Source organism: Berkeleyomyces rouxiae (assembly GCF_048999995.1).
Source record: "Berkeleyomyces rouxiae strain 22BRR77 chromosome Unknown BrBRR77_ptg000001l, whole genome shotgun sequence".
Taxonomy (NCBI): Eukaryota; Fungi; Ascomycota; class Sordariomycetes; order Microascales; family Ceratocystidaceae; genus Berkeleyomyces; species Berkeleyomyces rouxiae.
This window is the reverse complement of record NW_027396491.1, coordinates 1,234,532-1,247,225: the sequence shown is the minus strand read 5'-3', so window position 1 is coordinate 1,247,225 and position 12,694 is coordinate 1,234,532. Positions and strand designations below refer to the sequence as shown.

General features: G+C 53.0%; 4 protein-coding genes across 4 annotated transcripts; 3 read left to right on the top strand and 1 right to left on the bottom strand.

Moving 5' to 3' along the window:
* Window positions 1–1,982: 1,982 nt before the first annotated feature.
* On the top strand, window positions 1,983–2,548 carry BROUX77_000382 (uncharacterized protein; the record flags this gene model as incomplete). Its single annotated transcript, XM_073748511.1, has 4 exons — window positions 1,983–1,991; window positions 2,120–2,133; window positions 2,246–2,271; window positions 2,352–2,548. 4 exons carry the CDS (start codon window positions 1,983–1,985, stop codon window positions 2,546–2,548), a joined length of 246 nt encoding a protein of 81 aa, XP_073608619.1.
* A 573-nt stretch (window positions 2,549–3,121) lies between these two features.
* BROUX77_000381 (uncharacterized protein) lies at window positions 3,122–5,111 on the top strand (the record flags this gene model as incomplete). Its single annotated transcript, XM_073748500.1, has 2 exons — window positions 3,122–3,271; window positions 3,546–5,111. The coding sequence occupies 2 exons, from the start codon at window positions 3,122–3,124 to the stop codon at window positions 5,109–5,111; spliced, it is 1,716 nt and encodes a 571-aa protein (XP_073608618.1).
* A 1,023-nt stretch (window positions 5,112–6,134) lies between these two features.
* On the bottom strand, window positions 6,135–8,401 carry BROUX77_000380 (uncharacterized protein; the record flags this gene model as incomplete). The annotated part of the gene is made up of 5 exons (XM_073748489.1): window positions 6,135–6,489; window positions 6,543–6,841; window positions 6,906–7,865; window positions 7,957–8,289; window positions 8,375–8,401. 5 exons carry the CDS (start codon window positions 8,399–8,401, stop codon window positions 6,135–6,137), a joined length of 1,974 nt encoding a protein of 657 aa, XP_073608617.1.
* Window positions 8,402–9,843: 1,442 nt separating this feature from the next.
* Window positions 9,844–12,339, top strand: BROUX77_000379 (uncharacterized protein; the record flags this gene model as incomplete). Its single annotated transcript, XM_073748477.1, has 3 exons — window positions 9,844–10,089; window positions 10,151–10,484; window positions 10,544–12,339. The coding sequence occupies 3 exons, from the start codon at window positions 9,844–9,846 to the stop codon at window positions 12,337–12,339; spliced, it is 2,376 nt and encodes a 791-aa protein (XP_073608616.1).
* Between the last annotated feature and the right edge of the window lie 355 nt (window positions 12,340–12,694).

The following is a 12,694-nucleotide window of genomic DNA, read 5'->3' as shown; positions in this document are numbered from 1 at the left end:
GATGAGACAAGCAAAGAGGGTGGGCTGGTCTGGGGGAGCAGGTAGGCAGGAAACGAACGGATAGACAGATGCAGGTGTAAGATACTGCAGGTTGGGCGAGTCATGCGGATGTTGATGGTGGGTGTGGATGGCTGCGTGAGATTAAGGCGTGCGCATGCTCGAGACAAGACAAGACAAGACGAGACGGGTAGAGATGAAGCCGGCGATCAATGACTGGCGCACGAATGGTGGCGGTGGTTGAGGTTGAGGTTGTGGTGGCTAGTCAAGGGCGCTAGGCAAAGGGTTGTTGTTGATGCTCATATGGATACAAGAAACGGCAGCATGTGAGTGCATTCCAGAGGCAAGAAGAGTGTGGCTGAAAGAGAGCTTGGGCAATAGAGGCCGAGAGACAGAGACAGCGAGGCAAAGCCAGTAAAAGAATGAGAGAAAACACAGAAACAGGTGGTAGCAGCAGCGGCAGCGGAAGAGTGTGAGTGCGTGTGTCTAGAGTGCAGTGCGTCTTGTCTGGAGTCGTGGCGTGTCGTACTGGACCAGTCACTCACTCACCAACTACCAGGACCCAGTCAATAGTTATGGCGGGGGAGAGAAAAGAGCAGAGGGGGCAATGGAAATAGAAGCAGCACAAGGCGGTGACAGCAGCAGGTTTGGGGGCGGGCGCAGAAAACGAAAAACGAAAAGAAGATGAAAAGAAAAGAGAGAGTACGTCGTGGGCAGAGAACGAACGAGAACACAGGCGGCAACAGACCAGAGACACAGACAGAGAGAGGCACAGAGGCGGACAGAGGCAGAGGAGGCAGAGGAGGCAGAGGCAGAGACAACGACAGCAACCGTAGAGGATACCTAGAGGCTTGGAGGCTGCTATCTACTTCTACTCAGGCTGGCTCCATAAACTGCGTGGTCGCTTGTTGTTCTCGGGGCCAAATCCCCGCCAACGAGCACTTGTCCTTGTCACCAGTTAACTGACTATACAAGCGCAGATCACGTTTCAAGTCCCGCAAACGCTGCAGGAATACAGCGGCGCGCTGGTCCTTGAAGAATGGCAGACCAGAGTCCCTCGTAATTTGGAGGGGCACCATGGAAGGGCTGTGTTGATCTTTTTTGGGGGGTGGAGGAGAGGGAAGGGGTTGTCAGAGAGCTTCAGCACTATAGCCGACAGTGGAATAGTGGACAGTGGACAGTGGACAGTGGACAGTGGACAGTGGACAGTGGACAGTGGACAGTGGACAATAGGACCAGCCTAAGCCCTAGTCCACCCTGTGGCCAAGCCCAAGACCAACCACGACAAAGAGACAAGCCTTGGGTCGTTTGGGTCGGCTTCCCAGCCCCGCCCAAGGATTACTATTCATTCCTTAGAAAGTGAAACGGCCCTGGAGCCGTACTAAACGCGTTGATACGGGCCGGTTGAGGCGTTGAGGGCCGCTCTGAAGGAACACGATACGGAACAGGGCCCAAGGCCTACCCTACACCATGTGTAACCCTGATGGGCTCACCTTGTACCCTAAGGAAATGCCAGGTTTAGCGGCGCCTGTGAGCCAACCCCTGAGATCAATTAGCTCGCGGCGGTACGTGATAAACGCGGCAGACGACGACAGCGAGCTGCCACAAAGACCCCTTGCGTGGGAAGCCAAAAGTACTTGGGCGAGTGAAGCCGACACAAACAAAGCCAATTGTCGCCAGAGGCCTGTACGGAGACTGAAATGCGCTTTGTGCTTATGTACTCAGGTACTCGTGCTGTACGTGTACATGTTATGTACACATTTAGCACATTGCCTCCAAGTACCACCGCACCCAAATCATGCGTGTGGATACTTGTGGCTGTACTTGCCCGCCAGCCGGGTTTAACTCTTGGTCGCCGTCCAAAACGAAAAAATTCTGGGGCCTCAAGGCAAATTGGGCTCATATTTACACCCAGTCCACCTTTCCACTTTCTTCCATCCCTCATCTCAACCACTTTTGGACCAAGACCAACCGTTTCTACGAAAATGAACACCGTAAGTATGCCCGTCCGGTCCCGCAAGCCTGTGTACCTTGTGGGATCTGGTTCCGGGGCCCCGGCCGGCCGGCACCTGCAGCGCCGTGTATTTAGTGCTTGATATTGCTAACTCGAGTGTGGGAATAGGTTAAATCATTCTGGTATGCATGCCACTGAAGCTGTCCTGTACTTTTATGTGCCTGAACGACCAGTCTCTGTGATTCCACGTGTCGTGGATGTGCTATGTGCTAACACGGTTCTCTATGTCCACAGGGCCGGATGGGGTGCTCTCTGTGCCGGTAAGTCCCTGTCGCCTGTCAATTGGCATTCTGTTGAAACCGCCAGGTCAAGATCCTCTGCTAAGCATCATGTAAATCAGCTGGTGGCACTGCCTACTACTTTGCCAAGCAGTCGATCAATGCCGATCGCGCTCTCAAGATGGAGGAGCTGCGCAAAAAGAAGCAGCAGATTGAGCAGCTGAGAATCGAAGAGGAAGCCAGCGGCATAAAGCCTGAAAAAGGACCATACGAAACACCAAAGCCGTTCAAGAGCCCGAAAGGGGACAGGTTTTCGTGATTAGGCGGCCGGCCTGGTTTCGGCGTGTGGCACCGGCCGAGGCTACAGCTGCTGAACTAGGAATTGGATGTATTCCTCTGAGGCTGTGTGAAACAAGTACAATCGTGTCATACAATGCACGCATAACCTTTTGTACTTGTATCGGCCAGCCTCCATTGTATAATATTGCTTAGGCCATCCACTATACTTAGTATAAATCTCAACAAGAACTTGCTTCACTATGAGCTTGGCTTTTTTTTTGCTCGTGACTCTTGCATTTATTCCATATCTAGGCAATAACAGCTCTATCTTGTTCTCCTCACTTGCCATCCTCACCTACACGTATTGTCCAGTCCTGAAAGCTTACCTACCATATGTCGTCCATTCCGAGGCTCCGGAAAATCCACCCGAGGTCGCACCGTGGGTACTAGCCTTGCATAATGGATCCTTCAGCCTTGTAAGCACATTGCACTTAACCCTGAACCCTCAACCTACAACAAGCAACCTGCGACACATCGCCAAGTCCCCGAAAACTCCAATTCCACTTCAAGAACATCGCCAACCGCGAGCAAAAAGCTCACCCTCTCTCTCCCAATGACGTCCCCGCAGCTGGCCATTGCCAAGGCCTCCCTATCTAGCGCGCTCTTCCGCAAGGATCCCATGGCCTGTGATCGCAACGATATCGACGCCTTTCACAATCTTCTTCACGATGCCGTGCTCCGATGCTCGCCCCCCAATGTCCAGGTTTGAAAACACTTTCCTGCTCTCGCCTCGGCGGGCCTCTTTTTTCTCTTACTTTTCCATTTAAACACTATTGCCTCCCAGGAGAAAAAAAGGGTTCCAGATCTCGGCTTGAGCTCCCGGGGCGCATCTACTCATCTCTGCTTTCGTGCCCTCGGCTGCTCCCAGGTTTGATTTCCATTTTCTCGCTTCTTGAGCCGCCCGCACTCCACTCTCCGGGGATTTGATTCCGTAAACTAAACTGTTCTGTATCTCTATCTCCGCCACTCGCTTTCAGGCCTGCAAAAACTGGATCGTGAAGCGCATTGTTCCTTCGCCCGCGCGCACCACCGCTCTCGGCCGCTTTCTCTGCGCTTACGCCAACAGTCTCGTCGACTCTCCCGCACACAGCCCCAAGAAGCCGAAAGCCCGACGTAAGCGCCTGCATGTTCTTTACATTCTGAACGATGTCCTGCACGATGTGCTGGCTCAGTCGCGCACCAACGCTGTCGTCGAGTCGCTTGGTCCCAACTTGAGCCTGCTCTTCGCGAGTGCTGCTTCGGTGGAAAAGAGCGCAAAGCATACAGATAAAATCAACGATCTGATGGAAATCTGGGAAGATCGGCGATACGTGACTGCTGAAGTCATTGAAGCTATACGCGGCGCAGTTAGCAGTGCTCTTGCCGGTGCGCTAGTCGACGGGGTTACTAAGCCTACGCCCGCCGCTAGTACTACAGCGCCGATTGCTCAAACAAAAGAACTGCCTTTTATTCTTCCCAGCATTCACGGGGACCCCGCAACTCCATGGTACGACCTGCCTGCTTCAAGCTGGATGCCTCACTTGACGCCCAACTCCACCAAGCCAATGACGCCTGCTATGATCAAGCCGCTCCACATGAGCGCTGGCACCCCCGACGCAGCGCTAGTTAGTGCCGTCAAGGGCCTACTGCTGGACGTCGACCAAATCTACGCCAAGGACTGCAATCCCAAGTCCCTGGAACACCACGAAATTAACGAGATGGGCGAGCTTGTGTCTCTCGATGAGATTACCGGCGAGGTCCTGGCTGGAGAGACATACTACGGCTGGTCACGCGACTTTTGCATCAAGATGAAGGCCCGTCGCTTAGGTCCCGCCGGCCATGGGGGATCAAGTCACCGCTCTTACTCGCGCAGTCGAAGTAGAAGGTCTACTGAAGGGCGCAGCCAGGACTCAAGCCGCAGCCGAAGCCGTAGTCGCAGCCGCAGCCGCAGTCGCGGCCGCGCCAGACCCAACACCAGAAGCCCTTCCCCGCCTGTCCCCAAGCGCCGGCGCATATCCATTTCCCGCTCGCGCAGCCGGAGCTACGACCGGGGCTACGACCCGACCACCTCGCGCCACAGAAGCCGTAGCGTCAGCTGTCACCACCGCCCGCAATACCCGCACCAAGACTACGCCCAGCAGCGCGACGCTCCCTCATTCCCTCTTGTCCCTGGCCTGCCCCTACCACCACCTCCGCCGCCCTCATCAGCCACGCCTTTGCCCCCCCCCCTCGGCTTTCCAGCCGGTCTCCCTGCGCCCCTGCCATTTGGCATGCCGCCGTTTCCTCCCCCGCCACCAGGCTTGCCGCAGGGCATGCCGTGGCCTCCGCATGTCCTGCCGCCTGCATCATCCGGTCAGGGCTGGGCCCCGGGCCTGCGTGGCCGTGGCGGCAGTGGCGGCGGTGGTAGTGGAGGAGGGTTCCAGCAGAGCAATGTGCAGCATCATCAGCGGAACTACCCACCAAATTCGTATCAGAGTAAGCATGGCGGCCGTGGGGGGTGGAATGGCCACGGACGTGGTGGCGAGTATGGCCGCGAGAGTTATGGACGTGGTCGGGGAAGATGAGACCGGAGAGGGACGGTATAGAAAGACGGGGAGTTTCTTAAAGTCACCAAGTACATATAGTACGTATTACAAGAAAGCGGCCTGAGCCCATATTCGCTATTCGCATACATATTGTAGAGTCTACAGTGAAGGAAGATGTTGTAGTTTGTGTGTGGGGGATTCATAGCCATAGACAATTCATGCGTACACCAAATCAAATCAAAACAAACAAAACAGCCACAAGTATAACTAGCAATAGAACCACAAGTAGTTTTTGATACGAAGAGAGATGAAAAAAAGAAACACGGGACAAGTGAAGCAACTGAGCAGATAGACAAAAGATTCAACCACAGCAAGACGGACCAAAAAAAACGAGAAGCTAGTTATCCAGATACAACCTCGAGAAAGAAAAAGAAAACGAACAGTACAACAAGGAAATACCTTTCAAAGAAGGAAGAAGAAAAAAAGAGGTCAAGGAGGAAGCCAAGTAGTGTCAGAGAAGAAGTAAAAAAGAGGGCGTAGAAGAAGCTAACTAGAGTGAATAAGTCAGCCAGGCCTCTGCCGCAGGTTTGGCTCAAGGAGGGAGAATAGGTGTGAAAAAAAGGGCTTGGGAAATAAGAAGATGGAGGAAGAGAGGAGGAGAGAGGAAAAAAAAGTATGGTAAGAAAGAAGACATGACAAAAAATTGGCAAGCAGACACAAGAAGAAGCACAATCAAATCCCAGTTCTAGCACAAGAAAAAAAACACATGGCTGATCCATTCCTCAAGTCACGCCATCTGACAAACGACTTCCAAACTGTACGTGGCCTAGCACACCGCGAATCACAAATATTCATCAGCGGGAACATCAGCCCTCTTTCCCGGCTTTCCGCGAGTTGCTGTTGGCTTGGTGCCGGGCACACGATGAGTGCCTCGGACTAGCTCTAAGAACAAAACCAGTCACTATTTTGGATGGCGAGGGCAAAAGAAGGGGGCACACTGAAGTCAACGTTCAGTAGCTGGTTTCCCAGGGGGTAGAAAATGGGGGAAAAGGAATGGGCCCATCACCGCTGACTAAGGGCAGAGCCCTCTGTGTCCTCTTCAACAGATGGATGATCTCTTCTGTCGGCCGAGTCTTGTAGATTGAGAGAATCGAGACGTTTTTGGTTTTCGTCATTGGGGTCATTCTCGTTCAATACATCCATGGTTGCAAGAGGACGGCCAGAACCATGGCCCTTCATCTCGAGGAGGCGCTCATTTGCCCGTTCGGTGACAGAAGCCCACCTCTGTTCGCGCAAAGCTTGACGCATGGGAGCATTGGTTTGTTGCTCCGTGTACTGGCGCGAGCACTCGTCAAACAGTGCCGTGTTAATGTCCATGAAGAGCTTCATGGCATTGTATACCATGCCGTGGATAGTGCTATAAAATGTTAGAACTAGAATGCAGGGAGTTTCTAATGGAGAATGACGTACCGGTTCCAGTGTCCCTTGGAATTCTCATAGAGCGAAGCAAACATAATGGGAAGAATAATTTCGACATTGTCACCAACCAGGTTGCAAAAGTACTCGTTGTTCCAGAAGTACAACGCCCGCTCGGCAACTTGGAAGTGAGGGCTCGCAACTGACTTGGCGAGTTGGTGGAACAGAGGCTCCTGAACCTTGGCAAACTCGGCAGGATCCATAACCTCAAAGATATCCTCAACCTCGTTGAGAAACATGACTTCCTTGGTGCTATTGACCTTGGGCCAGTAACGTAGAAGTCCAACGACGACCTGGGAGTAGAGGTTAGTGTGATGTAGGCACTATCAAGGGGTAGGGGTGGTTAGACAAACGCACCTCTTCGGTCAATGAAGCGTCCTTTTCAAGGAACTGCACGATACAGTAGGCCAGCTGAGGATGGTACATGCTCAGACTCTTCACCTTGTGTAGCGGAAGCAAGACCCGAGTTAGGAAAATCTTATGCTCCTCTTTCAGGGGTAAGGCGAAGCCGTTGATGATGGAGCCAAGGATTTCCAGAAGCTCAGCAATTCCGTTGAAACGCTCAGTCTCGTAGGTGAACATGAAGAAGACATGATTGATGGACTTCCGGATAAATGAACGGAGATTTAGAAACTTTCCATATATGCGATGCAAAGTGGTTTTGAGAAAGTCACGCTCGCGGGGATCCTCAGAGTCAAACAAGTCGAGAAGCTGCAGGACAAAACTGTGATCAATGTAGGCCTTGGCGACATTGGTGTTGAAGTCCTGGGATTCGATAAAGCGCAAGAAGAACTCGTAGACAACTTGGATGTGGGGCCAGGCAACCTCGAGAACAGGCTCGTCTTCCTCGGGGTCGAAAGCCTCACCCTGCGGATTGACTGGAGGCGGGATGGGCCGGAAGAGGTTCTTGGCAAACATCTCGACAACCTTTGGATACATGGGTTCCGTGATGACTTGTCGATTGTTGGCCACATAATCAAGCAGCTCGTGTAGAGCTAATCTCTTGATCTCTTTGGACTTCATATCTGCAGTAGCATCGTTGAAATCAAAGATGACATTGCATTGGTCTATCTTTTGCATGAAGAGATCCTGGCGGCGGTTGGGCGGTACTTCGTGAAAGCCCGGTAGCTTTTCGAGCTCACGGTGGGCAGATATCTCGAAACGAGACGAGTGTTGTCTCTTGGGGGTACGTAGGCCTTCGGGAACGACATCTTTGGGGGTCTGGTGTAGACGGTCAAACATGAGGGATTTTGAGCCTGCCTTGGGTGGAGCAAGATCACCGGGCATGGTATCAACGGCGCCGGGAGGAGGGATGTGCTAATACAGAAGAGATGAGTGTTAGCTATGACATTGAACGGCAAAGAGAAACGAGGAGGCGAGACGCGCAAGGCAAAGTACAAGAACGCACCATAGGAGAAGGGCTGACTACAACAGTCGGGGGGGCAGTCATATGCCTGGGAGCTGTGCTTGCGCCGTTGGCAGGCTGAACGCCCATGTAAGCAGGCTGACCGGCACCATTCTGACCAGCCGAGTTGGCAGCACCGTGATCGGCACCAAGACCGGCGGCGTTGCTTGACGCAGCCTGCTTACTACGCGTGTCGGCTAGATTGGTTGTGGAAGACGAGGGGGTGACATTCGGCGATTGGCTGACATCGCGGGTCGAGGACGAGGGGCTGATAGCGCCGTCTTTGGCGTCCTTGTTCTTCTTGGACGACTTGCTTGGATCCTTCCCACGGGAAAGCTGTCAGATGGGAGACATGTTAGCATCTGGCGGGTTCGAGAAGTGCAGCACGGGGAGACCATTGGTGATTGATCTAGGGACTTACTACTCTCTGGCTGAAGCGCTTCATCATGGGCTAAACTGGGAGAGCCCGTCCGGCAAGATGGTGCCGACGGAGAAAAAGGATAAGGGTTTAAAAAGAAAGAGCCAAAGGGGACTGGTGTAGACGAGCTACAGGCAGTGGGGATTTCTGGAGGGAGAGCGAGTGGCCGAGCAGGCTGAAGATCGGGCTTCAACAATGGCGGGATCGGAATTGGTTGCGATGTGGTTGTCGAGGAGGGCGGATGGCCAAGTACAACAAAACAACAAGGCTGAATGTGAGTGAGACAGACTGGCTGGCTGGCCTTGTGGAGGGGGTAATTGTCAATTGGGCTCAGGCTCAGACACGGAGACGACTTAATGGGCTCGGGTGGCAAGCAGGGGAAACGAGGCCGGGGGGAGGAGACGGCACGAGGAGCTTTGGAGATGGAGACAGACTCGGGGGCAGGAGACGGCGTCTGGGGTTTCTGGCGGCACGAAGGAGTCGCTGGCAGCAAGCAGCCAGGAGAGTGCGAGGAGAAAGGTGAGACTAATGAGTGGGAAAGGCGCTGGCTTAAAGGCAATGGAATCAGCCAATCAGAGGACGCCAATGAAGGGGGATGATGGAACTTGAGGCTGATCAGCAAGACAGCCCTGGGCCAGTGAAAAAGGGCGGAACGCCAGTCAAAGTAGCGCGGACGGCGGCGGCGGCGTGTTGGCTGAGCAGAAGCAGCACAAGAAAAGAGGAATGTGGGCAGCCGGACAGGAAGCCGTTCGATGGATAACGCGAAGATCACGGCCGTGCTTGTGGGAGGGCTAGCGGGCTATGTGTGCGAGCGAGTTTTGCTGGGGAGCAGGCCGGTGGGAGGGACGGCGAACGGGGGGGGGGAAGGAAGAGAAACAAACTTGGCGGCAGGACAATAAAAAGACAGCAGCAGACTCAATTGACGGACACCAAGACGAAGCTCAGCTGGTTTTAGACGACGACGTTTTTGCCGTTGTTGGCCTTGCAGCTCGATTTAGGAGAGAAACAAACAAAACATAGGCTCCACAATTTTGGCGGGTCGGGGTAGACGCTGGGGTCCCCCAGGTGGCGCACAGCTGTCGGATTTTATGAGACAGCTGGCAGGTCTTGGTAGGGGTCGAGAGACTGGACAGCCCGCGTCTGTGTTGAAGGGAGCACTCGAAGAACAGTCATAGTTGGAGGTTCTAGAAACAGCAAACTCTTCGACACCTACATGTAGACACATTATGTCTCTGTCATTTCTTTCGCACAAACTATGCGAAAGGGCTAGCTAGCTGCAGCTGGTCCGAGACTGCCTGCACGCTGATCCCTGTCAGCTGTCGACAGCTGCGGCAACTAGCTACACATCCCTGTCAGCTGCTGCGAATTCCGCTAAAGACTGCCGCTCACCTACTACTCGGAACATCTCACGGGCCGATCACAGCCATTCTTGCATATTCAGCGCTGACCTGGACCCTCGTACGTATATAATGATGGAGGTGGACTCAGTTCTACCCCCGCAGTCGCCCCCCGAAGATGCGCTTTCCACAGCAGATGATCCCGAGTCTGAAAGCTTGCCTGCACTGCGCCTCGGCACCAACGAGCAAACACAAGTCAACGATGGCGCGCCTAGCTACACAATCCAGCCGAGGGCGTTTGGTGCCGTCGAGGTGCCCATGGTTGTTTTGAATGTTGATAGGGCCCGGGCTGCGTTTGGCCGCATGCCTTCGTTCCCCGATGTAAGACCGCATGAATACATGTCTCCGTTGTGTGAGCAGAAGCTAATTACAGATACATCAGATTCTGGAGCCCAACAGGAACTCTCTTCAGTTCTATCTGAATCCTGACAGCCCATATATGCCGCCAATTTTGTCGCATAACGCCTCTACTCACAACGTCGTCCTAAAGGTAACAGTTCCCAAGAGAACCGGTCGTAAACGGAGGCGGGAATCAGACGGCCCGTTCATGGGTCCCGTAGACACAGTAGACGATGTTTTACCCGAAGCCACCGGGAAGAATCGCTCCTATGGCCGTCTAGACCATCCGAAAACGTTAAGGAGAAGGCTTCAAGACAATGTCGACAAGTACCACGTTGAGGCTGTGGGCATGATAAAGCACACACATAGATACAAGGGTACGCATGTCCTACGACGATGCTTCCGGATGATGAATATTGCAACTAACAGCCCGTAGGCTTGGCTGACTTCAGCTGGGAGGCTTCACACTCCGACTTCACCAAACGTTTTTCGCAGGACATCTTGACAGGTGATATAAACAAGATCAAGACCTTCAAGTTTGCTCCTGGTCTTGACCACTCAACCAACGTTGATATCATTCCGCCCCCGACATTCACCCACATGACTCTTCCATTCAACTACAACTATGAGCAGAATCCCTACGTCAGAGCCGTCCGCGATGAAGGTGGCGAGGAGAGGGTCATGAACATTACTGCCGCCGTAATGGTTGGTCATTTTGTGAAGCCCACAGTAGAGAATGTGCCTACAGCCCCCCGCATGCCTCCAGACCTGACAGACCCCGTCATGGCAGACTTGATGCAAGACCTCGATGTTGCCTTCTCCGAGCGGCCTATCTGGACTCGGCGCTCGCTTCTCAATAGACTCGGCAAGAAAATAAAGACATGGAACGTACTGAAAAAGTATATTTCCTACACTGCCTACCAGTTCAAAGGCGGTCCTTTCAAAGACGCCGTCATCGCATACGGCATCGATCCCCGAAAGGACCCCAAGTATCGCATCTACCAAACCATGTTCTTCAAGCTCCCGTTCGTCCACAGCGGCAACGACAAAAAAACATGGCATTCCATCCGCAAGGGCCAGCAACTCGTGTACGTCGAGGACAGTTCCGCCAGCCACATTTTCGACGGACAAACCTTTTATTCCAACGGAAAGCTTTGGCAGGTCTGCGACATCACCGACCCGCTGCTCGCCCAGATGTTTGCAGACGCCAGTGTGCGGCCCACATGCGACATCACCGGCAGCGGGTGGTTTCACCAGGGCCTTTGGGCCAAGGCCAAGGCCGTCATGAAGTGCAAGCTGCTAGCCATCCGCTTCAACCGCCAGCTGGATACTGCAGCCTTTAACATGATACACGCCACACGTGACGAAACTCCCCCGCCTGGCAGCTACATTAGCATCAAACTCCCATCGCTCAACCTGACCGAGGATGAGCTAAAGATTATGCGTGGCAACCGCTACAAGAACAACTCGCGCATCGCACGTAATAAGCAAAACGTGACCGTCAAGAACAAAGCCGAGAAAGCCATCACCATGCCTGGCGAAGAGGACTACGACGATGAGAACGATCCAGAGGATGACGATAGCGATGAAAACGACGGCATGAATATGGGGGGCGCCTCAATGTACCAGTCTACTCATCACTATCTGGAGGATCATGTGCCCTATGGTGCCAGCGGGGGCCAGCCTGCCGATATTGACATGGCAAGCAACTCTGGGGCCCAGGTGGCCCACATCGACGAAGAAGACGACTACGAATACAGCGATGACGATGGAGCCATGGACCTGGAAAGTACATCGGTGTACATGCCTCGATACCCCTACCCGCAGGGCCGTATGCCGTATGACCTCAACGACAGCAGCCAACCCATGGACATTGATACGGACTCGCATTCGGCAGAAAACATGCACAGGGGCAGCAGAAACTTCCATCCTTCACAACACTACCCGCACCCGTCTCGTAGCTTTTCTGTGCACTATGGCCACGCGGCTGGTGCTGAAGAGATGCATTCCGAGGATGAGCTGTACAGTGTCAATGATGACGAGGAGTACAACAACGATGAGGAGGAGGAGGATTATGACGAGCAGGAAGATGAGGAATACGAGGAACATGATGGACGGAATGACGGTAGTGGGCTAGGGAGGCGAGGGAATTCTAGGGACAACTACAAGGACTTCACCATGAAGATTGACCCACGTCTTTTTCACCCTCGATCAGAAAATATTGACAACTAAACCCCATCATCAGCACAATACAACTCGAAAGGAAAGCTCACAACATTCACACTTGCGTGTATGAGAGAATCATTGATTCTAACAGTGCTTCAAAATAATAACAGCCATAGCTGATTAAAAATATATTCTACTCAAAAAACAGGGGTATGGAGAGAAATAAAAGTAACAACATCAATGATAAACGAAAGCAAACACACAGAAACGCCAACCCGACTTTGATAAGACGGTGTTTAGATGCACATGTAAACCAGACCCAGCCTGAGGAATTCAACACAAAATAAAACAGGATAAAAAAACAACAAATCTGTAGAACAAACGAAAATGAATGAAAACGCTACCAAGTGCGAGAACCGCG